This window comes from Camponotus floridanus, unplaced genomic scaffold (genome assembly GCF_003227725.1).
Source record: "Camponotus floridanus strain SB8 unplaced genomic scaffold, Cflo_v7.5 scaffold7, whole genome shotgun sequence".
Lineage (NCBI taxonomy): Eukaryota > Metazoa > Arthropoda > Insecta > Hymenoptera > Formicidae > Camponotus > Camponotus floridanus.
The window spans coordinates 2,228,674-2,255,201 of record NW_020229838.1 but is presented as its reverse complement, the minus strand read 5'-3'; the positions used below and the strand labels follow the sequence as shown (position 1 = coordinate 2,255,201).

General features: G+C 32.7%; 2 protein-coding genes across 9 annotated transcripts; both read left to right on the top strand.

Annotated features, from left to right (window-relative positions):
* Positions 1 to 285: 285 nt before the first annotated feature.
* On the top strand, positions 286 to 15,325 carry LOC105256482 (thymosin beta). 4 transcript variants are annotated; one of them, XM_011266418.3, is made up of 7 exons: positions 286 to 579; positions 847 to 1,139; positions 11,519 to 11,671; positions 12,237 to 12,350; positions 13,398 to 13,511; positions 14,460 to 14,573; positions 14,667 to 15,325. In XM_011266418.3, the coding sequence occupies exons 3-7, from the start codon at positions 11,542 to 11,544 to the stop codon at positions 14,693 to 14,695; spliced, it is 501 nt and encodes a 166-aa protein (XP_011264720.1). In that variant the 5' UTR covers positions 286 to 579; positions 847 to 1,139; positions 11,519 to 11,541; the 3' UTR covers positions 14,696 to 15,325. The 4 variants fall into 4 exon arrangements, with proteins under 4 accessions (XP_011264720.1, XP_019884685.1, XP_011264730.1 ...); XM_020029126.2 differs by lacking the exon at positions 12,237 to 12,350 and having other exon boundaries at positions 402 to 579; XM_011266428.3 differs by lacking the exons at positions 286 to 579; positions 847 to 1,139 and adding an exon at positions 1,221 to 1,243.
* An 871-nt stretch (positions 15,326 to 16,196) lies between these two features.
* On the top strand, positions 16,197 to 26,442 carry LOC105256492 (OTU domain-containing protein 4). 5 transcript variants are annotated; one of them, XM_020029132.2, is made up of 15 exons: positions 16,197 to 16,882; positions 18,519 to 18,779; positions 18,859 to 19,111; positions 19,239 to 19,377; positions 19,505 to 19,674; positions 19,784 to 20,161; positions 20,241 to 20,433; positions 20,580 to 20,634; positions 20,701 to 20,799; positions 20,869 to 20,923; positions 21,908 to 22,024; positions 22,156 to 22,205; positions 22,290 to 22,389; positions 22,478 to 22,708; positions 25,030 to 26,442. In XM_020029132.2, exons 2-15 carry the CDS (start codon positions 18,564 to 18,566, stop codon positions 25,701 to 25,703), a joined length of 2,730 nt encoding a protein of 909 aa, XP_019884691.1. In that variant the 5' UTR covers positions 16,197 to 16,882; positions 18,519 to 18,563; the 3' UTR covers positions 25,704 to 26,442. The 5 variants fall into 5 exon arrangements, with proteins under 5 accessions (XP_019884691.1, XP_011264766.1, XP_011264752.1 ...); XM_011266464.3 differs by having other exon boundaries at positions 16,197 to 16,498; positions 18,523 to 18,779; positions 20,701 to 20,923; XM_011266450.3 differs by having other exon boundaries at positions 16,197 to 16,498; positions 20,701 to 20,923.
* The last annotated feature ends 86 nt before the right edge of the window (positions 26,443 to 26,528 follow it).

Here is a 26,528-nt window from a genome sequence, read left to right as displayed (position 1 = left end):
AATCTAAAGATTGTTGCATTTTGTCTGAAGAGAATATTTGTAAGAAAAATTCGACGAAACCCGTTTCTATTTTCGGTTAAAATTCAATTTTGTCGAGTTCACGGAACCTCGTGCAGTCGAGCGAACATATGACACGCAGCTGGACCTGCATAGGACCCGGATGACTCAACGGCGTGCGTCAACCCCCGATATTCTTGTACACCATTCTTCCCCCTCTCGACATCGCGTTGGGAATAGATTGCCTCCGCGAGGCGAACTGTCCCCCAGCTGGGAAACAAGAGGGAGAGACGATAGAATGACGCAAAAAGATCGTCGCCAAGAAAAAGTCACGTCGTCGTTCAATGTCAAATTTGCCGACGTGCCGGCTATGCGTGAATTCCCAGTCGTCGTCGAGGGTGAGTCAGCCATCCCTCCGAATGAGGGGTCAGGGAGATGATCGGATGCGAAGGAAGAGGGAACGCGATTAATCGACAAGATTGGGGAAGTAGAAGCCAGACGTTGATTGGTTCTCGTACGAGAGCGGTGGAAATCCAGTCCAGGAACGTCGTACATAGCATCATATTCATGATTCTGCTAAATGTATGTGCTGCTATGCATAATTAATATTAAGATAAATATTAAGTTTGTTAAATATCCGGCTGAATATTCTACTTGTGACATACCACATTCTTTTATTACATATATTCGATTAAGAGATTAATTTTATTATATTTTTTTTAATTCGTTTGGTATTTCATTTTTATTTTATATTAAAATATATGAAAAAAAATTGAAAAAATTTTCCCTTGCAGCATTACTACATTATTACGATTAACTGCATTATTACTAATCATCCAACCGTTTCAGCGTATCCTGATGAGAAACGAGACGCAGATGCATCCCGAAGAGCCCCTCATTGCGCCGATCCTGACAAAGGGGGCCTGTCATCCTGAGAGGGGACGCGCTGCGGATGGAGAGGGATGAACGACGGGCGCTGCTCGACGCTGCTACCTGGTGTTACGTGCCGCAGAAGCACTAACTGGTCAGTCAGTGTACCGTCTCGTTCCTGCCCTTGAACAACTTCCTCGACTGCTACTAGACAGTGTTCCGCGCCTGCTTGCCTGCCTGCGCACCAGAAACTCGCTCGCGTCAACTGACAGGTCAGTGCACCCCTCTCGGCAGCTATCGCCGCGTTACGTTGCCGTTTCCCCACGGCAACAATACATTCAATGGCGGAATAACAGCGAGCCGGCTAAAGATTCATGTAAATATTTAAAAAAATGTTTTAAAAGACGTCCTTCAAAGATGTTTCCCGGACTCCTCGTCCAGCGTTTCTTCGGGAAACGTTACTCGCTCAGTTTTCTCAAAAGACGCAACGGAAAGCTCTTTTTTGCTTTCCATTCTGTCATTTACATGTTAATTCGCGAGATCGAGAAAAGAAGTTAGGATTGACATCAGGGCCGTTGAGCGTCTACGGGACATGTTGCCTACACGACTCTTTCCTTTACGAAACATCTTTGTTGAGAATAACGAACTAATGAGCGACTTCTCCGGGAACCGGTGGTGGTTGAAATTTCGAATTTACGAATCGAAATGAAACTATTATAAGGCACACACAGAACACGTGTAATTTACATGTAACGTATATCCTTCACAATAGAAGGATTACTCCAGAAATCGTAATTATCGCCGATTCCGGGTCATAAACACCGAACCGAATTAAATCATATATTTATTCGCGACGATGTCAAGTTCTATTTGGTATATTTGTGGTATAAAAAATTGAACTCAATCAATAGATAGATCTCTCGTTTAAAATAAAATAATGATGGAAAAGCAACATAATAAAATGGATTTTAATCGCGCGAATAATTGCATACTAAAAAAATTATCCGGCCATACCAAAAAAATTATCCGGCCGGGCCCGCATCCCAAGATATCGATTGGTCTTTCGACGCGATCGAAAATGAACCCAGGGGTGTGGTCGAAAGGCGTCTCTCTTTCTCCCTCTCTCCCTCTCTCTCTCTTTCACACAGGACGGAAACACGACGTGCACTTGATTTCTCATCTCGATAATCGCGCGGTCGTGTCGCGAACTAATGATATTCTTCGCAGAATATGACGAAGAATTGGAAGAAACGGGAATGAATTATTCAACATAGCTCATTGACATGGTCATCTTATTACCATGAGTGATATTTTCATTATCGTGTGTTTTCAAAAAGTGAAATGTAAAACAAGAAAACTTTTACTAATGTACCAAGCAAATTGAAATTCTTATCGCGCTCACACCGATAAGAACTTTAATGACGCGGTTATTATTGATACTTTATATATGTCGTATCGAATCGCATTGCAATTATGCATATGTATGAGAATCGAGATGATTAATAAACGTGAATCGATATGATCGAATTAATTAGCAGATTCTGTTCGCGCAAATTTGTAGCACTTTCGATCAGAGTGATTTGCGACGATCGAGATAAGATACACGTTCATCCAAATGTCAAATGTAAAATAAATTTGATATTTACTTCATTAAAAAAAAAAAATATCTGTTGATTGTTTTTCATATAAATTTGCTTCGTGCTCAATTAATTAATCTCACTCTTTTCTTTTTTATTGCTATTTTTTGCTTACCGTATTTTATATTCCTCTATTTTCCAAGAAATTCTCAAAATACAATAGTTCAGTTTCGAACACACTCGATTAGCTCTAAATTGATAATAATAATTAAGTTTAATCGATTGGAACGAGACATATCATTTCGGTCGTGAAATAGTTGTCAGGGAATCTCCTCGTTCTTCCTTCATGTGCAGTGGGGGACGACAGGATGATGGGGAGAAGGGCGTGGTTTTGACAGATGCATACGGTGTGCGCGGAATACGCATATATGTCTCTTTCCCTTGTCGTCGATCATTTCTTGCATGTCGCTTACATATCGCCCTACCCGAAAAGTAAATTGGAAATTCATTATAACAATTTTATTTTTTAATCTTACTATTTTACTAACGATGGAATATTAAATATCGTTGTTTTAATAGCGAAGATCACGGTTTTTACCTCAAAATTATCGATACTCGAGATTAAATGTCATGACATTAAAAATGTCAAAATGTGAAAGATGCACAAAAAAGCAAGGTGTCGTCAAAGACATTAGCGTTCATGATGTTTGATAGCGATTTAGAATATATTCACAATAATCGTGAAAGAAATTATCCTAGTAGAGTAGAACTTGCGATCTTTACTCTTCGACAAAGAGCTTAATAGATAAATAAAAAAGAATCAATGTATATCTTTACATTTCACATTTAGCTTATTTATGATTATATTTGATATTTCATTTCTTTCAATTGCAAAAGAAAATATGGCTGGAAATTGCGCGGCTCTCGCAATCGTCGGCTCCAATCACGACTTGATTTTCCGCGCGATTTTTCAGGTTTTCCTAAGGGAGGATTGCCGTCGAGCGATTGCATTTGCATTTGCATTTTATCATGTCCCGAGCGGTCGTTTCAAGGCGAACGAGGGGCTTCTGTATAAGCGCAACTCGGCCGCGCGCGCGCTTTCGTGCTCACAAATTGCGTTTTACTCGCGTTTCATCCAGCTCGTTCGCTCGCTCGCGATTAGCGTCTCCCAGATCTCGAGACCATTTCTGATTCCCGCGACAGTGGCGTTATTTAACGAATCGACGCCCAGAGCATTCGCCTGTGAAGACTCTTGCTTTTCTCTCGCTGCAATCATATTGTTTTACTATGAGAAACAAGTTATGCGTCGACATAAATTAATTTGTTTACGCATTAAAAATCAAATCACATATGCAGCGATAATGTAGATTGTAAATTATCTTTTTCAAGGACTTAGGAATAAAGAAATATCATTCTTGACTATTTTTTGTGAAAAAATTATAAAATACACATAGATTGAATTTTATTACATTTGCTAACGTAGAATAATAAAAAAAGAATTTCACTAACTTGCACTATTAATGACATGAGAAAATTTATTTCAGAGTGTCTAGCGCAAGAAAATATTCGTATGTTTTTTTCTTCGTTTTTTATATCATAATTCAATGTGATAATATGATGAATAAACAGGAAACCCTAACATTTTTATAGCCACGTCATCGAGGCCATACCTGCGTTTCCCCGGGGATCACAGAACTTGCATACAGATACAGATGACTATCTCACTTTCGTATTCGCTCGTTATATGCTGATAAAAAGCGAAGAAACCGAACGGAACGTTATTTCCGGTTCTTAATCTTTAAAATTTACATTCGAGTATTAAATGTGTTTCCAACTGAAATAGCAGTCTCCGCGTCTCTTTAGTAAAACAACCCTTTCAAAAACCTGTCCAAACGCAAAGAGATTTCGGATAAAGAGAAAAAGAATAAATATAAGAGTGAATAATATCGATGTGTCACGCGAAATGTCATCTGATCGCGAATCCCGCGTCTCAGACACGACTTTCGTTGCCTTCGTCGTTAAGAAGGGAAGCCGCCCTCTTACCTTACCCATGACCATGAAAAACCGGGATGCGCCGCGCATACAGATATAGCCTCCGCGGATATTTCGCACAAACCTCCCTCTCCCCCTCTCCGCTTTCCTCCGGGCGCGATGCCAGCAATGCCAATCGATGAAACCGTCTGCCGCGGCAGCCGCCGCCGCCTCCACCGGGGTCGGTCGTTCGCTCCCCCGACGCGACGTAACCCCGGGATTGCCCGGCGTCGATGAATCTGTGTGTGTGTGTGTGTGTGTGTGTGTGTGTGCATGCATTTACGCGCGCCCTAGTCATTCATGCATCGCGAATAAAAGCCCGCACGTGTGGGCCGGTATTTAGGTGTGCGCCGTTATGTTAGCAGGAAGAGACTCGCCTTCCGGCGAACAAGATCCGATTAAGCGGCCTTCTCGATTGCATAGACCGATGTAGGCTGAAACGTGTTCATGTGCGATACATGTATATATATATATATACTTATATAGAACTTCCATGAAGTTTAGATTTGTATGAAAGATAGCTTTTTTTTAAATATACTTCATATGTAAGATTTTAATTAACCTTGAATTCGCGCCGGATGAACGTGTTGCGGAAGCTATGCAGTGCGGGTTAAGGAGCTTAACGCAGCATTGCCTCTTGCCAAATCATAATTCTATATATGAGGTAGACGGCGGAAGATCCGTCGACTTAACCGGAAGTTTGCGCTAAGCAACACACTCGGTACACTCGGGGCCAGAAATGTCTCAACACATAAAGTTACTCGAGCATTATGATCGTTAATTAAAAGAAATGTAATAATAAAAGTAATACTTTTAATCGATTAATTAATTCTCATTTCTTATTCTTATTAATTTATTTTTTTATTTTTATCAATTTAATTATTAACTTTATATTAATTATTACTCATTTTTCAAATGCATACTTGATTTCAGACAAACGCTTACGAATACTATTAACTGTCGGAGATGTGCAAGCAATTCTTCAAATCAGGATTATATCTAGACATGATAGATTCATATCTCGAGTGCATCTTGAATGTACTCTCATTAACGTCGACGAAGGGGATTTTTAACTGGATCAAAAGACGTCAAATTAGAATCTCCCAACAAGCTTTAAATTGTCATTGTAGCAAGATTGACTCCAACGATTGTTCCAATTTAATTTTTGATAATTTTTATTTTTTTCGCTCATATATTATAATTCGTTGATCGTTATCCTCGTGACACCGGACACTCGAATATGGAGATTCCAATTCGGACGATACCTACATACGTCCCTGACTGTACACGCCACCGCTCGATACGCGCTCGTCCAGGGTTCGTTAGCCGTCACGGTCGCACGGAAGAGCTGAAGAGAAAGAGAGAGAGAGAGAGAGAGAGAGAGAGAGAAAAGGGGAAGAGAGAGAAAGAGAGTCGCGGTTGCTCGCGTGCGAGCGCGACGGTCACCACAAGCGGCACAAAAAGCATTTCTCCAGCTACAAATACGAATGCAGGCGATGGTTTCACGGGTATTGTATGCGCGTAGGTGTTCACCGTTGCTGGAACCTAGCACCGGTCGATACAGACTATGCACGCTTACGCACGTGTGGACGCGTGGCGAGAAAGAGAGAAAGATGGTAACAGGCCCACCATTAGACGCGATTGCCTAAGTTAATTGGCAGCCGCGCGAACTCGTTAGCTAGTGACCGTAGACTCTCGTTCCGCGGACCAAACTCACGATAACAATACGTCCTCCTAGAAGAAATCGTCCTCGTCGAAATCCTCCATCCTAAAATCGACTTGATGTCTGAATCGCGCAGCAGTTTTAGACAACAGCGTGTCTGTTGGCTTAGCTGTATGCTATCGTTGTCCACACAGTCTCGTCTATCAACACGGAAATATTACTGACAATGAAGCAACTGACCTCTAAACTCATATTACGTGCTAACGTAAATGTAACATAGATCTTCTTGATGATAATTTAAAAATATTTGAATGCGGAGTAAAAATTTTGAATATAAATTAAATATAGATATAAGAATATATAAATTAAATCTCTCAAGATAAAAGTGCAAATTCAATTGTGTATATTTAACTCATCCGGTTTTTTCCGGTTTTTAGCTCCAATCTCTGGTGTAAGAAATTTTTGCAATTTCAAATAGAATTTTTCTTAATGATGATTTCGGAATATCAATAATTCATTAAGAAAATGTGTAATTAAATACTTCGAGATAGTCATAATTAAACTTCCGATTAATGTAAACAAATAGATTTTATCTATAGGATGCCGCAGGTAATATTCACGAATAATTAATAGCGCTACCGTTTGACCTAGAGCCATACTTGCACAGTTTTCTCGTTTAAAAAAAAATATTAGAAATCGCTCCTAGACACGTATACTCATATGAAATATCAGTCTGGGCTCAGCCTTAATCTATCTCGATGACTCGTCGAGTTCTGCCAACGCATCTCGGCAACCCAGTTTTCCAGTGTTAATTTCTCGCGGGTCCCGCTTTTCACCTCGAGAGACGCGAATCCACTCGGGGAGATCGCACGGGATTTATTCAAGTTTCTCTGAACGCGACTTCTCGTGCTTCGTTAAATTGTACCGTTTACAGTTTGCCAATGAGAGGTTCAATCAGCCACGGTTAAAAGCCACGGATGTTCAATTAAACGGAACTAACGGTCGTTGTTACGGCGCTTCTTGCCGATTAAAAGCGCTCGTAATTCTTCTTGCTCTATCTCGAAACGCGTCAAACACATCCGCAATGTTCGAACGAAGTTTAATTAATAAAAGACGCTAAGAAAAAGAGAGATGTTTTGTTAGAAAAGATGTTAAATCGCATCATCTCTATAACTTTTATTAATTGAAAGTTACTTATTTTACCTATTAGCACATGATCTTGATCTCAAACTTGATCTCAAACTCTTGGCAGATTGATCGAAATGCAAAATGACTGATTACAAAAATATACGATTATATTTATTGAATAAAACATACAGGTCGTTTCATTCAAATTGACTTAAAATAAAATCATCCTTGAAAATTCTCAAAGTTCTTTTTTATCTGAGGCTTCTTGACATATTATATTTCTTACATCAGGTATAAATCATCCGATGTTTTGACGTTTTCTGTCAAGGTTGCCCTTTCACGGTTTTCGCATCGCTCGATGGATTCGCGACGTGTTTTCTATCGACAAACTCGCCGCGAAAGTCGAGAATTACCGAGAGTTTTATACGAGCGCATTTCGTCGCGATCGAGAGATCGTCTCTTACCGTTATGTGCAGCCGAGTACCCAAGTCTTATGTACCCACACGTATACTCGATACGCCTACACGCAGGCGTATGAAAAGAAAAAAAAATCATCGAGCAAAGCAGAGATACGTAAAGGACGCGCACCGAACTCTCTCGCTGGCTTGCGTATATTCGGCCTCCTTCGTGTTCTCCCTATATACAGACATATACAACCGGCTACCATATAAGGACCTACACGCAGCCTTGTTGATGCTGACCCACCGTTTGAACGTATCTCTCGAAAACCTCTCTCGCGATCCTCCAGGGCCGTATCGCGGCTCTCGGACTCGAAAGTCCGCTTATCTATCTTCTTAGTTTTTTCCTTTACGTGTTTAGTATTTTAATATAATAAATTTTTTTTTAATTCCTAAAGCGCGCTAATAAAAATTTTAATGATACCGTTTGCGAAATATTGTTGATTCTTTTCGATCTTTGTTTCTATGGTCAGTGTTTTGTAAAAGAAAACAGTCGCATAAAATCGGTGGCCTTGCACCGTGTGTCACAATCAATGCCGTGTTACTGATAATGCCTGTTACTAATATCCGAGCAGTCTCCTCCTACGTGACTTCACCCACGTGGAATGCAGAGTTTTTCTTACTCCGCATATCTTTTATTCTTACCTGAAAGTTTGCTTCAGCAAATTCGATGCCATATCATTATTTGCTTTGCGATGAATTCCTGGGATACAAATAATATATAACGAAAGCAATATTTCATACTTTGTATATAACGTAAATAATTTTCTTATACGTGAATAAATTATATAATTAATACAATTTATTAATTTACGTATTATTAATTGCACAATATCATAAAATAATGTAATTGATGTTGCAATAAGAATATAAATAATAAAATGTTAATCTGTTATATTGTATATTATATCTGTTATATTCGGAAAATGCAATGCATGTGCATTGATTTCATCGCAAAACGCAAAACGACGTTTATTAGAAAAGAAGCACGTGGGAGTGAATCGATACCAATCGCCTACGCGTAATTAATATTGCGTTGTCTTTTTTACATTTTTTCACGTTGAGTCAGATGAAGTTTTAAGTTTTCAGCCTGAATGCGCGCGAACGTTGAAGAGCAGCGCGTTGAGAGAAAGGGGGTACTCAACGAATGAGTCATTGACAGTTTAATGTATAAATGCGTCGCCAGTATTGGGAATTCGACAAGACATATATAAGTGTACGTAATCCACAGACGCGACGACGCGACGTCGATTTCGTGACGCAAATATCAATTATTTACATCGGAGCAATGTTTGATCCGGAAGATCGAATTCTCTTTTTGCACGAAAAGAGAGACACTCGTTGTTTGATGCAAAAGATAATCCGCGAATCTCGTAAAAAATTTTTTTTATTTATAATATTTCTGCGGATCATATATCTTTTTTTCGTTTGGAAAAAAAATTTCTTTAATTACTATGAATATATGTGTACAATATATTTTTCTGCGACAGAATATATATACTTATATATCTACAGGTATAATTTACTTTTAATACTGCAAAATTACGATCGTGTTTTGTAGCAAAAAGAAGGAAGGATATCGTCATAAAACATTTATCACAGTCGCTCTCTTGATGCGTCATTATCGTAAATAACGAATGATAGGTGCAGACTAAATCAAGTGTAGCGTAATATCTTGCGAGTATAAAAGATTAGAGATATTCGATTCTATTCTCATAAATACGAGAATGCGTGAAGATTGTTATCGCTTTATTATTTTCTTGAATTAAATATTGTACCTTAAGCGCGCGTTGCCATATAATAATTGCGTTATTAACTATTTAGTATAAATAGACCATAGATAATTACTTATATAATTTTTACGTTTTAGAAATATAGAAAATTTTTTTTATATTTTAATGACCGCGACTTTAACAATTTTAGTCGATGAAGTTGCTGCACTTACAAGGGAAATAAGATAAGAAACAAAATGTATTAGAAGGAAACGGAGACCGGAAGTAATGAGCCGCCGTTTCCGCTGCGCGATACATTAATGTCAGTAGTCGGTCGAGCATTACGCTTTTAATTTTAGCAGATAAATTGGATTCTTCACGCAATTGTCTAAATCACCATCGATGCATTCTCTTAACACTTTTTTCTTGGCTTTTTCCTTTATGCTTTTCAAACAGATAATTTATAATTTTATGATATTTAATAATTTAGTTATTATTTTTTTAATTTTATGTATCTAAATTTATAATATTATTATTATTATATTTAATGTAACTTTATTATTCTATATAATTTTATTATTTTATTAATACTATTTTATTATATATAATTTTATTATTTTCAAATATTATTTTATTAATTTAATGCAAAATAAAATATTTTTTACGTTATTAAAGTGCGTGTTGAAACTTTGAAAGATACTTGCTATACAAAATAAAAAAATTCTAAAATAAGAATTCCCTAAAAAAGTACAGAATTCTAAAGTAAGGATTCCCTAAAAAGTACAGATATTTTCAAGATTAAAAAATACGAGATATTATTTATTTGATATTTGTCTCTTTTTCTTTTATTAAAGTCTTGCAACGAAATCTCATTGTCACTGTCAAAATATTCACGAATAAAGTTCTGCTGCATTTGCGGTGTGTCGCAACAATGCGATGTGCAGTTCCGACGTCGCTGTCGATAGCTCCATTCGTAACTTCGTTGGTATTCAATAGCAATCGCTGTTGTCAGCGCGCGAATTGCTGGTGATGTGGTTCGACAAAGAAAACTGCCGCATGTTCGCTGACAGTTGGAAACGTCTCTGGCGCGTCTCTTTCTCTCTTGAATATATTCACCTTATATGGAAATAGATCTCATACATTTAATACGCGCGGTATCTTTGCATTATCCGTTATTCACTGCTCGCCAGGACATTATGATATAATTGATATAAGCAGGTGTTCGTGCAGCAGGCGTCAGGAATGCCTTCACTTCCGGGTCCGGCATTTTTGAATCGGACATTGTATCTAGACTGTTGTCGTTTTCTCTCTCTGAGACGAATTAAAATTTTTATTAAAAATAGTTTGACAGCTGTCTGAGCCATTAAAATGAAATATAAAGCTAACATGATATTTTTTTTATCTCCTATTCAATGATAACGTTAATTTTTTTCAGAACCAATATTCATGACGCATAAATATTTGGACACAGAGTATCTGATCTGAAAATTTCAAATCCGAAAATAAAGACATTCCTGATATCTGCTTTTTCAACAGTTTTTTCAACATTATTATGATATATAGAAATAAGAATATGAGATAACCCAAGTATTAATAAACAAAAATCTCTAGAATTTTTCTAAAGATTCGAGCATTAGTGTGATCAGTAATGATCAAATACTTGCTTCTTTTTCTATTATAGTATTTATAGTTTACTTTGAAACGTATCTTAATTAGTCACTTTAGAAAAATGATTAAATTTTTATGATTCTTTTTTGCACGTTGTAGAAAATGCTTTAGAAAGAAAAAAGACAATCATATATTCGGGATTCTATCGCGTATCGCATTCTGATCGATATTAATCGATAACATACTTCGGATTATAACGATTGATTATTTGTGCATTTTTTTAACACATTTCGAATCTTAAATTTGTTAAGAAATTTGAAGTAATAAAATGATCGTTACATGCTTACAGAACATATAAAATGTGAATTAATAGAATATCCATGTAAATATTAAAAGATCATTCCGTGGATCTACAAATTTAATTTGTCCGTTCTACAAAGAGGTGATTGACCTTAAAATATTTCTATCTTACAGATTAAGAAGTACAAGGTTGAACCATGTCGAGTCCATCGTTGAAAGATTTGCCCAAAGTAGCCCTAGACTTGAAAAGCGAGCTGGAAGGTTTCAATCACGGTTGCATGAAGAAAGCTGCCACTGCCGAGAAAAATGTTTTACCTTCCGCTGAAGGTGCGTAAAAATATATATTATATATTTCAATTAACTCTGCTCGAAATTAATTTCCATTAGTGTTATCTTACTTACTTTTTGCTCGCAAAGTTTGATGAGTGTGAAATTTTACTTTTGCATTTGCACTTTCTATTAATTTCATGATTAATGTATTTGATTAATTGATATAAAAACACGATGTGTGTTAATATGTGTTAATATATGTTTGGCTGATATTTTTTATGTATATAAAACAAATTCTCGCTCACAAATTCTTTACGTTTTATATTATTTTTATGTGACAAAAATTTTTTATGAGAAATTATGTTCATATTAATACCTCACAAAATCTATGCATAAGTCTTCATTTAGGTCCGCATTTGCCCTTAGCCATACATTTATCGCTAAATGTATACGTGCAATGAATTTCAATTGAAATAAAAACTTTGAATCTTTCAAATAAGACTCACATAATCGGATACGTTTAGCGCTAAATGCAGGGTGTGAGGAAAAATTGAGGCGCGAGCGGAACTTCCCGATAAAAACAACTGCAGCTGCAATAAAAATATGTGAATTGCTGACGTAGACGTACGACAAGAGAGGCAGCATTCTGAGTTGATACATGGCCTGGAGACATTTAAGGCAGATCAGTTGAAGCATGCCGACACGAAAGAGAAGATTATATTGCCTAACGCCAAAGGTATTGCTCCTTAATACCGATGGAGCCTCTGGGACATCATTTTTTTATTCCCAATCTTATTGCGAGGATTATTCTCTTGGTCATTTCACGATAGCTCTGTGAAAATTCAAAGGAGGATTATTGCTTTTGCTTTTGGAGATAATTGGTTGCATGCAAAACTTTACTTTAAAATAAAACAGCGACAATGAGAACTGTGATGGCTTCGGTGATGGCATTTTTTGGGTGATTTAGCTTGGTCATTAACTTCTTGCTACACAATTTTATAAGACAAATTTTTAGAACATATATTTAAAAAGTAACTTATGCAGGTAACTAATATACACGGTTTCCTAAATTCTTTCTTTTTATTTTATACGGATTCCTTGATTCGATTTAAAATTGATACTTTCTCAACTGAAATATTGTGAAACTGAAAACCTTCGAATTATAAACCTATTATAAATTTTCAAGATTTCGTAAGAATTATGTATCCCTAATGTATAATGTATAAAATAATGAAAATCCAATCGAAGAATTTGTCATTAAAATTAAAATGAGAGAAAAGTATTCTAAAATATTTTTCGTACATTACATTAATGTGCAAAATATTTGTCATATATTACATGTAGCAACAAGTTAAACTAATATAAACAAGAGGATAAGCTCAAAAACATACATTGATAATAATTTCCTTATAAATTTTATATATTTAAAATTTATTAGGAAATTCTAATTTCCGTCGAAATTTTAATTTAAATTCAAATATAAAATATAATTTTGTCTATGGAAGTGCAGACTTTATCTGCGTAAAGCATTAATGGATAAGCGCTTTATAAAGAAAGGAACGGTACCAGTCATTGATTGATTACGTTGCGCTCGTCGATTGTGCGGCATATAAATCACGTGTCAATAATTTTTTGAATTTATCCCTCGTTAATCCTCGTATTCGAAACTAGATCACCAGCTGGATATAGTAATTTATACTAAGGCAAGGTGACACGCTTTTCGATTCTACTTATGCATTATTATTATCATTGCCGTTTCTGAGATCGATCGTCTCATTTCCAGACGTTGCAGCAGAAAAGACCCAGCAAACGCTGATCGCCGGAATTGAGAAATTCGACACCGCGAGTCTGAAGCATACCGAGACTCAGGAGAAGAACCCGTTACCCGATAAAGATGGTACAATATAAGTCAGACTTTTAAATTGGCTTATGTACAGAATAAATGAACTCCGTCAAATAATAGGTGAATTAAAAACGAGTAGGAAATCATTCATCTAGAAAATCGTAAATTTAAAATTTTTTTTTAAAGCAGAGATTAATTTTAAAGATGCAGATCAACCTTCTGTTTTATTTTTTATTGTTCATTTTAATTTTATAATGAAGATAAAAAGAATGAAGAAATCCTAATTTTCGATAGAATTCTCTACTCATATATTTGTTAAAAATGTCTATTATTGAGAATATAAATTTACCATACGACACTAACTGGACGAAACGCAAACTAAAAAATTGGCCGTCGCAAAGGGCGATTTAATATTGTTTAGATACGACAATCAGTGTGTTTCTATAAAATAAAAGTGAATAATACATTGAGAAGTATTAGAATAAACAAAAAAATGAAGACACAAGGAAAATAAATAAATTTTTTCACGACTTTTTATCGCACATGATAATTAAGCCAGAATTTATTACATTCTGGCCTTCAATCATATTTCTTGAAGAGGGTGTAGCATTGATATAGCTACACAAAGTATCTAAACGCAGTGACAACATTTGCGTTTTCTTAACTTAATTTTTAAAACAGTATTCTTAAATGTCAAATCGCCCTTTGCGACAGCCATATTTGTTATGCGACACGAGCATCCCTCTACCCGCGATGGTAATTTTTTTTCTCAATACGATGTATACACATATATATAGTTTCACTATTACTTTTTGGCGGAATAATTATGCTAAAATTAGTATAGCATGCAAAATGATTAAAAAAATTAATTTAAGATAAAAAAATTCATTATACAATCAAATAAAAAAAAAAAAAAAAATATATATATATATATATATATATATATAATATTATTTTACAAAAAATTATTATAAACTAATAAAAAATGTTCACTCGTTGCAGCGATCCAGCAAGAGAAGGGGAAGCAACAGCTGATCTCCGGTATCGAGAACTTTGATCCGGCGAAGTTGAAGCATGCGGAAACCCTCGAGAAAAATCCCCTGCCCACCAAAGAAAGTACGTGGATTACTCGTTCTTGATTATCGAAATTATTCGAAATTAGACACATTGTTTACCTTGTTAAGCTTATGTTATTCGCCATGTTTTTAGCGATCGACGCCGAAAAGATAGCCGCTTAGAGAAGCTGCCGCTGATGAAAAGGAACGAAGAAAAGGAAAGGGGACGGCGCCACACGTCGTTTCTTCCATTTTCTATATCCGTGACATTTTATAACAATTATTCATACATTGCCAAGGAAAAAAAAGCGCGAATGCGAAGCACTGTATTAGTATCGTAATGCTATGATTATACTTATCCTAGCGTCATTACCGGCGTATTTTCCTTCTGGCGAGAGATCAGAAGACTCTCGATCCAAAACGTCCAACGTCGAATCGGGCTGATAACGATACCGCTTTGCTGCCTGTCCTATCTCGGTAAATTGCTCCGAGAAACAATTCGACACAATCAAACAACAACGAGAGCGGATTTAAATAATACTGTAAGTCCTTATCTCGCTCCAAGCTTTTTCTAACTTGCCTTTTTTCTCCCTTATTATATCTATTCTTTTTGTTGCTAAATATACGGCGGATATTATACTTACAAGTCGTCTAAATCCGGCTGTTCAGCTAGGGAGAAACTGAGAAAGAAAATTTTTAATACATGTAGCGAGTTAGAAATTTTGCTTTGCGCGAGACGGGGAGGCCTAATTCAAAAGACCGCATGGAATTGTCTCCTCGCCGAAGGATGTAATTTTTTTATATCGAGAGAATGCGCAGGAATATTCATTATTTTCGATAACAACAAAATTGGCATCGGTGATGTTGCATGATGAGTTACAGCAGGCATCACCGAAGCACACACATATGCAATGGTCTTTTACCGATCTTATATATTTATGTAAAAATCATATTTTATACAAACGGGCTATTGTACTTTTCTAATATTTCCTATACATCGCATTGTCATTCCGATGAAATTATTATGAGAAATAAAAAAAAGTAATTTGTACAAAAAGTCTTTCGATATTCTCTTTCTCGGCCCTAAACTAAATTATTAGCTGCAACAGAGGACTTTTATATATTTGTTTTATCTACATGTATTTGAACTTTATGTATAATATTTTTACAATATTTTTTAATCATATTTAGCGTTAAATGAGATGAAGAATATTATTATATTAATAATTTTCTGTATAGGATTTGTCTTTAGGCAATATTACTTATAATATATATATATATATATATATATATATATATATATATATATATATATATAATTTACAAAACAAGCTTTTAATGAAACACAGGTAAATTTAACATAATAGTTAATTTACAAAAATTAATTTACAAAATAATCAACGTCACTTAAACACATATTAATTTCAAAATAAAATATATCAAAGAAGAAAAGGAATTCTATTTTTCATTTTTTAAATATATTTTTACATTTTTTGTGTATAGAAGATTAAACATTTATTTTATATATATATATGGAAAAATATATAATTATATATAAATAAAATATATAAAATATATTTTATATATATATATATATGAAAAAATATATAATTAATTAAATAAAATGCTATTAAAATATTTATAGGATATTTTCTCTATATATATTATCTCCAAGATGGTATGGAAGCTAGGTTGGAATTGAAATTTGCCGCCTGTCTATTTAACCGGTAACGGGGGAGAGGAAAAGTCGGATTATGCCGAAAATGCAATGATTGGCTCGCATTGTCAGCCAATCATGCACGTCTGTCTCTTTTGTATACGTGAGAATTTCCTTCTTCGCACTTTTTTTTACTACTCACTGATTTGACCTACGTGTTTATCTCGACAGCCTTTCCTCTCCATAAGATATCGTGACAACATCTGAATCCGACTGATGAGTCTTCACGTCGCCGTTCTGAGCTTTAAAAAACGCGATCGCTGCAGGAAGTGAGTAAGATCGCGAATAAGACTTGTTTTCTCTCTCTCTTTTTCTTTCTCTCTCTCTCTGTCTCGTATCTTATCGTACATTCTTTGCGAGATTTTCTTAATTTGCTCTGAACCCTGCCATTGTGTCGACGTGAATCAAGGGAATGCTCAAGTAAATGGATTTGCGCAAAGATACGATTAATGATTTATAATTGATATCAATTGTATTGCACGATCGCACAACCGGAAAACGAACAGTAACGAATTAGAGAACTTGGTAAAAGATGGAGAGGGGAAGGGAAGAAAAATGAAGGCTCAAGGGTAAAGTGTGTATTGTGTTTGAAAAGTCAAATGACCGTTGTTTTAATAAGAAAGGATCCGAGACTCATTTCGCCGAGATTGCAGGTGAGGAAGGATAACGATCTTTCGCGCGAGATCATTTTTTTCTCCGGTCTCCTTTTATATTTCGCGAAAATAATCTCTCTTAGTGAACCGATTTCTTTGATCTTGGTGAGGATCGCCGATCGAAGCTTGTCGATTTCGCGAGGACGAAAAACCTCTATCTTTTCTCAGATATTCCCGACCTTGGCTTTTTCGCAAAGCTTCGAAAGGCGAAAGAATTTGCTGATACGTAATTGATTGCCACTTACGATGGTCTTTCATAGTGTATGTATTATGTATTCAATTATCTGTTAAGGAGGGATACCTTCCTCCCTCCCCCCGAGGCACAATCGCACATTGTCTCCTTTATAGCGTTATAACACAGCGTTTTGTGCGGCAAAATTTTTCCAACGGATTGAAATTAATTTTTAGATGAATATTATTTTGCCTGGGAAATGAACTCTTACGAAAGAAATTGTCGCTCTCGTTTCGTTTTGTATAATTATATTTACAAATTTCTGTGATTCATGCAAGATACTGGTTTGATTATATAGAGATTATATGAAAATTCCTTTTCTCAGATTTCGAAATTTGATTTATTTCACATATTTTAAATATATAATATATTTTTTGTGTGTATATATATATATACACACACACACACAAAACAAAATAAATCTTGTTTTGAACATATAAAAAACAAAAAAATATATACATATATTTTTTTGTATGTTTTTTATATGTTTAAAACAAGATTCATTTTGTTTTTGTTTGTGTAATCATTTATTTTATTTACTTATTTTATGGTGGTTTTATATTTAACAGAAACGTATTTAAAAAAAAAGAAACTATATTTCTAATTTTATAAATATATTAAACAGATTTATAGCTACAGTAAGAGAAACTGTTAATGTTAATTTATAATATTACTACAAGAATATTAACTTTTAAGATTAATTAAAAATTTTGTAAATAAAATAAATACGATATATTAATTACAAAACATTAAAATAATTTGCTGTTATTTTACTTTGCAGTATATATATTTTATTTATATATTTTCTCTGAAACAGATACATATCTTGTTTGTTTATATTGTCTATAACCTTTTATGTTTCAATTTTAATATATAGGAAACACAAAGCCAAAAAAACAATCAGAAGAAATTTCACAATTTTAATATATAGTAAACATAAAGCTAAAAAAAATTAGAAATTTCAATAATTTAATTCTTATAATTAATATTTGCTAATATTTATTGTCATATATTACTAATCTCAATATCACATATATAATAATCATTGACAAAAATATATCAATTATTACAAATACAAGACATATCATTAATGTAAATAGAATTTGAGAACCATTAAAACTTGAATGTCATTGTATTTATTATCTGAGTTACTTTTTTGATAGTCTATCACATCTTATTTCTTTTCTACAAAAGAAATGAGCATTTAAATTTTGCTATCCTTCATAGTACTATATAGTAATATATCCTATATATTAATATAGCAAAAAGAAATTGATAATATTTAACATTCTTCTATTTATTCTTTCTTATATTATATTTGTATAAAATATAACATAAGAAAGAATAAATAGAAGAAAGTAAAATAAAGAGATAAATTTGCAAAAAATTTAAATATTTTGTTAGCTAGACACATCTCAAAATCTTTAGCGGTTTATTGAATTGAAGTATATGGTGGTATCAACTAGAAGAATGTCGAAACGAACGTTGGAGCCAGTAGATCAATGGTTGGCTAAAGAAGGTTACTTCAGAAAGCCTACTCCTAGAGATCCCACTTGTTTATTCAGAGCAATCAGTGAACAGGTGTATCATACTCAGCATTATCATTTACGAGTGAGAAAAGAATGTACGGATTTTATGATAAAAAGAAAGCATTTGTTTATGAATGTAAGTATCTTATGAAATTGTTCTTTTATAGACAAAATTGGAAGATGTCTTTATGTCTTTTCCTTCTTTCTTTTTCTAGACTATGACATCATTTGATTATTATCTGAAAGAAATGCAGTGCTTCACAGAGTGGGGAGGTCCAAACGAGATTCGTGCTATGTCCTTGCTTTATAAAAGAGACATCATCATATTTGTCAGCGAGAAGCAGATATGTGAAAATGTTACTAATAATGGTTTCAAAAAAGGTGTCATATTACTATGTCATACAGAACCAAAGCAATATGAGCCTGTTTATCCAATGGCTTTTGTCCAATCAGCCGCTTATTGTCAATGTATGTAGATTTTCCATTAGCATGTGTTATACTGTGCCTATATGGCAAGAGTTTTTTTTTTTTTACTTCAATTTGTTTTTTCAAATGATGGTAATTTTTTCTTTTTTTTCTCTTTTTTCCTTAATAGCTATTGTTTATGAGGTTGTATATAGGTATTTGTATCAAATGCCTAATATAAAGACTGTTGCGGATAAAATGTTAAATAATCGAAATACTGCATTTAGACATGATAGATTTTTTCAGAAGGGAAATCTTGATATTAGAGAGTAAGTCGATTAATTACATTTCAATATATACCATGATTGCAATTAAAACGATAATTGCAATCTGAAATAAATATTAAAAAAGATATAAATTATTTTTCTGTTTATAATGAAATATATTTTTATTCAGACAATTGATTGAAGATTTATACAAAAAAGTCAAGAATGAACATAGTGATACGGATGAAGTGCAATCTGACTGGAAGGGAATACCACCTATTCCTTATAAAGTTGCAAAAGCATTAGCTCCTGATTATTATCGCAACATAGAATTAGACATATGGCATGAATTGAAACGAGGTATTTTATATATATACTAAACATATAGATAACAAAAAATAACTTTATATGTTTCTTTATACTCTTGAACAAAAACAGAATATTTGAAAATAAAATTATTTGTATGCAGAGGTAAAATCTGCAGGATGGAACAGGTACAACAGTAATGAGCTTCAAGTTGGTGGCAAATGTTTGATAGAAATCAGTATAAATGATTTAGAACAATGTGACAGAAATAATAACAAAAGTTTACGTTCTAATCCATCAGATCATGGTGGTGAGAACAATAAGATTGAGCAGCAAAAATTGAAGCAGGGGCCCCTTTGGCTCCATGGTTATATACAGGAAATGCATACAAATAGAGAGCCAGTCCTAGTCTTTATCAAAGATCTTGGAGAAAAAAAATTTGTTCCATATGATGCTCTGAAACCATTACCTGTAGTAAGGAAAAATAAACAGAAAAATTGGGTAGCAGTCAATAGAACTCATTCAGTTAATTCAGATTCCAGTTAGTTTATTGAATCATTTATTCTGATATTATCATTCTCTTTTATACACTTATTAATTTTTATTTTTTATCTTATTAGGTCGACGGTGGAATAAATCATATAACTCATTCTCGCGAAAGAAAAAAGGCACCTTAAGTATGGTACATGGTACAACAAGTAATCCAAATAAAAATATAATAATAAAGGATGATAATAATAATAATAATAATGATAGTGATAATATTAACAATATTAATCAAACTAAAATTGATGAGCGAAACGATGAACTTTCGTACGTATTTTGATTGCAACATACAGAATAAAAATAATTATACAATAAAGTATAAAATCATGTAGTTTAACAAAGATATTGCTAATTTAATTAATTAAATTAAATTAAAATTTTTTTTGTACTTTATAATCAAATTTTGCTTACAGTACAATAGATCAATGCCAAACAGAGAATCAGTCTTTAGGAGATCGTGCGACAAATGTAAGAAAGATTTTAACATTGTATTCAAAAATATAGAAATTCTTTTTCATATCTTTTTATTTACAGGAAGAAACTAACAGTTTGCCTGTCATGGTTGCACTAAACAATTCACAATCCACAGCATCGAACAGTGTAGCACAAAAAGGAGAAGAGCATAAAAAAGTGGTATATAGAAAGATGAACAATACTGCAAGAAACAAAACTGAAAAATATAATCCTCGTAATGGTTTTCAGAATTCATGCACAAAATTGAAAATGTCAGATGAGAATTATTGTTCACCTTGCAATGGTAAATATTTTTAAAGCTGTAAGGCCCAGTTGCACCAACATTATTTTAGTTTTAAACGAGACTTAAATATATGTCTGTCTTTATTTATTTAGAAAGAAAGATAAAGAAAGATAGACATATATTTAAGTGGTCAATATAGTTAAGTCTCGCTTAAAGCTAAAATAGTTAATGCAACTGGGCCTTAGTGCTTCACTGATATGATATTGAAAATTCTAAGTTTTTCTTCCTTGTACATTATCAAATAAAATGAATTTTTTCGCGTATTACCGCTCACGTTCAATAGTGTAGATTAATAAAGATATTTCTTTCGATTCATGAATAAATAGCTCCAAATCTTCTGGTATGAAAATTCAATCACTTATAAAATTTACGAAGTTCAATTTTGTAAATTTTGCAGATTAAATCATATCTGCATTAACTAATGCAGGACAAAAATAGAAGTATATCATCAATCTACACTATTGAATGCAAATGATAAAAGACAAGAAAATACAAGAAAGAAAGAAAATAGAAGAAAATACAAGAAAAAAGTTTCCTGTTATTATAATTTAACATTACTGCTGTAAGAAGATAAAATTTTAAATAAACTGACTTATCTCTTAATTGAAAATATAAATCGGAAACTTTGCAAAACGTTTGTTTTTGTTTTTTTAAATAAATTAAGAAAGAATATGAAGAATTGAAATGTTTATATACATACATACATACACACACACATATACATACATATATATATATATATGTATGTATATATGATAATTTTTTTTTTAAATCAATTTATAAATAAAACAATACGTTCACACAATAACTGAATCGATGCTACATTGACATGTCATATCAATTTAATGTTGATATATTATTAATAGTAGCTGCATTTGTTAAAAATTAAATTTATTGACAGTTAAAATAGAGATTTTTAATTAATTTTTATCAAAGTTTTACCAAAATTTTTTGCTTGACAATATCAAATTACATTAATTACAGCTAACCAACAAATCAACATGAACGGCAATCCGAACGTATCTTATGTTGTCTCGGATAATGCATATCCTGTTTATCCATACATGTCGGGAAATTTCGGAGAGCACAATCAAATGGATCGTATGTATTATATCAGGGAAAAGAATACAGTTGTTTTTATATTAATTTATGCACGTAATATTAATTATGTATTCGCATCACTAATCATGTCTTCTCACAAATAAAATTTTTCTTTTATGTTTCCTTTTTAGATTCATTCGCATCTAATTTCTTTTGTAATTTGCACCTGCTACATTTGGAGGTATTATAATAACATATAATGAACAGAAAAGAATACTGTAATATTTATCATATTCAGTATTAAATTAATATAATTTTTTTACAGGATTCTTTTCGTACCTTAAGTCCAACTTATTACGGACCTATGATGTATGGGCCGGGTCATCATGGCATGCAACCTCTAGGAGCACCATCAGGAAATGCTCGTATGAACAATAATTTATATATATTGATAAATATCCACAGAAGAAATTCGCAAAATAAAAATATTGTAATATCTTAATCTTCAAATAGATGTTCCAAGTATGCCAGAAGAAATGGAGCATCTTGCAAACGGGATGCAGAATTGTTCGTTAACATATAGCGAAGGACCAGCCGCTAATGATGATATTTCCAATACTTCGCATCGGAGTATAAGTGGTGCACAAAACGCAAGACAACCAAAGCAAGAATTGAAAAGTTTGAATGGAAAAGATCCTTTGTATCAAGTTGGACAGAAAGGAAAACAGAGTGGAACTGCTAAAGGTAATAGCAAAATTAATTATATATAATTTAAATTTTAATTTCTCTCTTTGAGATAATTGACTTTTCAAAAAGAGCATTTTAGAAATAGATTTAATTTTTGCTAATGTCTTAAGAAAACACATTATAAAATATATATAGAATGTTTTAAATAATCAAAAATTCTTTCAAAGATTCTTCTAAACTTAGAATTGCTCATCTTACTGAAAATATTGATCAATTTCAGAAATTAGTTAATAATAAATATAGATTTATATACAAGTATCCACAATTACTTTTAATAGTAAAAGTAATTTTGAATACTTGTATATAATAAAAATTTAAACAAATAATATCCAAAAACTAACAGATAAAAAATGGAAAATAACAGAACTAATTTGTAGATTGTTGCACGCACATATAATGATTATAATAATTACAATAATGTATTCTAATCGTTTTAAAATGGAAAAAGATTATGTAAATATAAATTTGGAAATTTTCTTTTCAAATTATAAATATTTTTTATTGCAGCAAAGCTTAAAAATGTTTCTGTAGCAATTCCATAAGAATGTAATAACGCGTGGGAATTTCTCTTGATAAAATTAAATTATTGGATATTATTTTTTTCTTGCATATAATAATGCCGCTTTTCTTTGTCTCTTCTAAGATGTTGAAAAATCTCGGATAATAAACGTTATTGTACTGTTATGCTATCAATAGTGTTACTGCATAATGTCACATATGAAAATATATATTTAAAGTTTTTTTATCAAAAAAAGTATGTTTATAACTTGGAAAAGAATGTGTTTTTGAATCCATGATATTTTTTTTATTTTTAGAATAAAAAAAAGAAACTTCTGGAATATTTAACTATTTTGAAATGTTATTTTTTAATATAATAATTTAATAATTTTATTAAAATTATTATATTGTGTCGAATTTCTTTTAATTTTCTTTGGATCTTTTTCTTGATGATATAAGAAAAGTTAAATTATAGTGAAAAAATATAATATTTGCGATATAAAAGTTACAAATCGTAAATATAAAACTAATACACAATCTGAGAATATATTTGTGGCCTTGCTGATTAGATATTTTGATGTTTCATCCGAATAATTATAGTCAGAAACTGAAGATTGAAGAAGTTAGTCATGTTAATGTTTTCCAAAATAAATACCAAGATGAGAAGAAAAAAAGTTATAATTTAATATTAAAATTAGAACAATCCACCTAGAAAAGATGGAAAATATGATAAATTCAAAATAAGAAAAACACAGTAGAAGAAAAAAGTGTTTACAAATAATTAATTAGATTTGAACAAGTAATGAGGTAATTAATATATTTGCATAAGTAATTAAATGTTCAAATAAGAGTAGTTAAAATAATAAAAATTAAATTTACAAAAACTTAGTACTTAAAAGTAATAATTAGAATTTACCAGAAATAAACATAACAGATCCATGAACAAAGAGCAAGACAATAGCACAACAGCAGCAAACGGCAGCGAATCTTTTACTAAAACCGTTAACCGTTAACGTATTTGTTTATATTATTTTGATACTTTTACACATTTCATTGGGTAATCTTTTTTGCAGCATCAATGTGCGAGATATATCTGTGCTTGATACATCTATCTCTGAGAAATCTAATTATTTTATTTGTAAATTATTACTATTTTTCATTTTTGATAAAACGTTGATTTTATCTCCATTTGAATATATATCATTATTCATCTATTTGATATTAAGATATTAATTTATTTATTATTATATATATAATTTGTTATAATCTTTTCTTTTCTCTCTTTATCATCTCTTTACCATATCTTGAATATATTATTCTTCCAATTTTTTTAGATTGTTCTAATTTTAACTTTGGATTTTTGATTTCGCTTTTTTCTTAATTACTTACTGTACTTCATATTTTAAAAGATATATGTATATGTGAGAATAAGTCTTTTTTTTCAATATTTTCAATATTCTAGCTAATTACTTATATAAAATGAAACATTCAAGTTTTTGTTAAATAAATTGTATTACAATTGTTTTGTATTTACTTTACATTTTCTTAATATATTTTCCATTTTTTATTTTTTTATCATAAATTAATCTCATGCATAATATTTTCATTCTTCTACACATGTACAGCACATTATTATGAATACAGAATAGCAAATCGAAAAGCTCACGAGAATATAGAAGTTTAACAAGTATTGAATTAATCTTCATTATACATACATTTTTTTATATAGTAATTTATTCGTAGTTGTTTACCTCAGTTTTTCAGTTCTGCGAGGAAATCAGCGAAGATTTATACGTAATAAATATTTATTTCTTCAACAGGCACAGGCAACAAGGCGCGAAATCGTCAGCAGAATCGCGGATCGATGTATTCGACGCAGCACTCGGGTCAGCAATACGGAACGTCGATGATGAACACGGCATATGATACATGTAGAAACGACGCGCACGTAGTACAGCATGGCCGATCTTGGGATCCATTGTTGCAGCATCTAGCGCCCAATGGACCGAATGCTTACGCATCGCCGCAATACGTGCCGCCACCGGGCGTATTCCCCTCACCAATACCATATCAAGAAATGCCATCGCACTACACGACGAATGACGGTATCTTAGGAAATCCTTCTCCATATTATCCAGCGGGAAACGGTAGCTATGTACCGATGCCACCATATTTACCGCCTCAACATATCGATGTGACTGAGAATGCGACTATGCCGTCATATCCGCAACATGTTTACTCGCCAAGCGAAAATCCATACTCATCGAATCAACAACCAACGGCGAGTCAGCCAATGTTATACTCACAGCCTGTGATGTATCCACAGCCAATGCAGTATCACGCTTTGTTGCCGCCGCATGTGCAAGAACAATGGAATCCAATGTTGGGACCGCAGCCTTATATCCAATGCGCAGCTCCGAATCCGCCACAAGTCACACAGATAGTCGAGCCGTCCTCTAATGGACAATGTACCACTTCGAAAGGTTCACTTTAAATCATTTGTGATATATATGTATGTATATATATCTACCTGAAGTCTGAAAATGTAAGATCCAATTTTACTGCAGTAACAAATGAAAGTATCATTTAGCGAATAATTACAGAGCTTATTCACTAAAGGAGAGATTTTTTATAAAGACTGAAGTTATAACTATAAGGCACCAAATTTACTGCAGTAAAATTAAGAATATAACAGTAGATTAAAATTAACTATTGTATAGCAGTAATTTTGGAGTATTTATAGTCAGATTAATTATTCTAAAAAGTAAGAAGAAAATTATGAAATAAAATTAATTATTTGCGATTCGTCATTCTAATTCATCATTAGAAGCCAACGGGATCGTTCACTATGATTTTCTGCAGTTACCTGCTTCATGTACAAAATTCGGTCTGATATACAAATCATATATAAGATACGAAGATTGTTCTCTTTATAGATTATGTACATGGCCGAAAGATCGCCTAATAGATTTCCTATAAGAGAAATATTAGTTTATGATTAATAATTTAACGTATTAGAAGACAAAAATAACTAAATAACTAAAAAATGTGAACATCAATTGAGACATCTTATTTAGACTTATAATTTAAAAAAATACAAAAAAATTTGCACAGACGTAATATTATTCTTAATACATATATTTAACGAGATAATATATTTAACGAGAGTTTGTTTATAGAAGAAATCCATAATAATATAGCAAATCTGCCAACTTACAATGATAAAAAATTCTGTTTTCTTCTTTTAAATATTCCATTAATGTTATTTGTCAACATTTAAAAACTTGAAATAAATATTACGCGATTACTCATTATTATT

Excerpts from the sequence above, each read along its gene's own strand:
- LOC105256482 (XM_011266418.3), top strand. The coding sequence starts at position 11,542 with ATGTCGAGTCCATCGTTGAAAGATTTGCCCAAAGTAGCCCTAGACTTG. Across the intron at positions 11,672-12,236 it reads TGTTTTACCTTCCGCTGAAG|ACGTACGACAAGAGAGGCAG; the intron begins GTGCGTAAAAAT and ends TTGCTGACGTAG. Across the intron at positions 13,512-14,459 it reads CCCGTTACCCGATAAAGATG|CGATCCAGCAAGAGAAGGGG; the intron begins GTACAATATAAG and ends CACTCGTTGCAG.
- LOC105256492 (XM_011266464.3), top strand. The coding sequence starts at position 18,564 with ATGGTGGTATCAACTAGAAGAATGTCGAAACGAACGTTGGAGCCAGTA. Across the intron at positions 18,780-18,858 it reads GAAAGCATTTGTTTATGAAT|ACTATGACATCATTTGATTA; the intron begins GTAAGTATCTTA and ends TTCTTTTTCTAG. Across the intron at positions 19,378-19,504 it reads GGAAATCTTGATATTAGAGA|ACAATTGATTGAAGATTTAT; the intron begins GTAAGTCGATTA and ends ATTTTTATTCAG.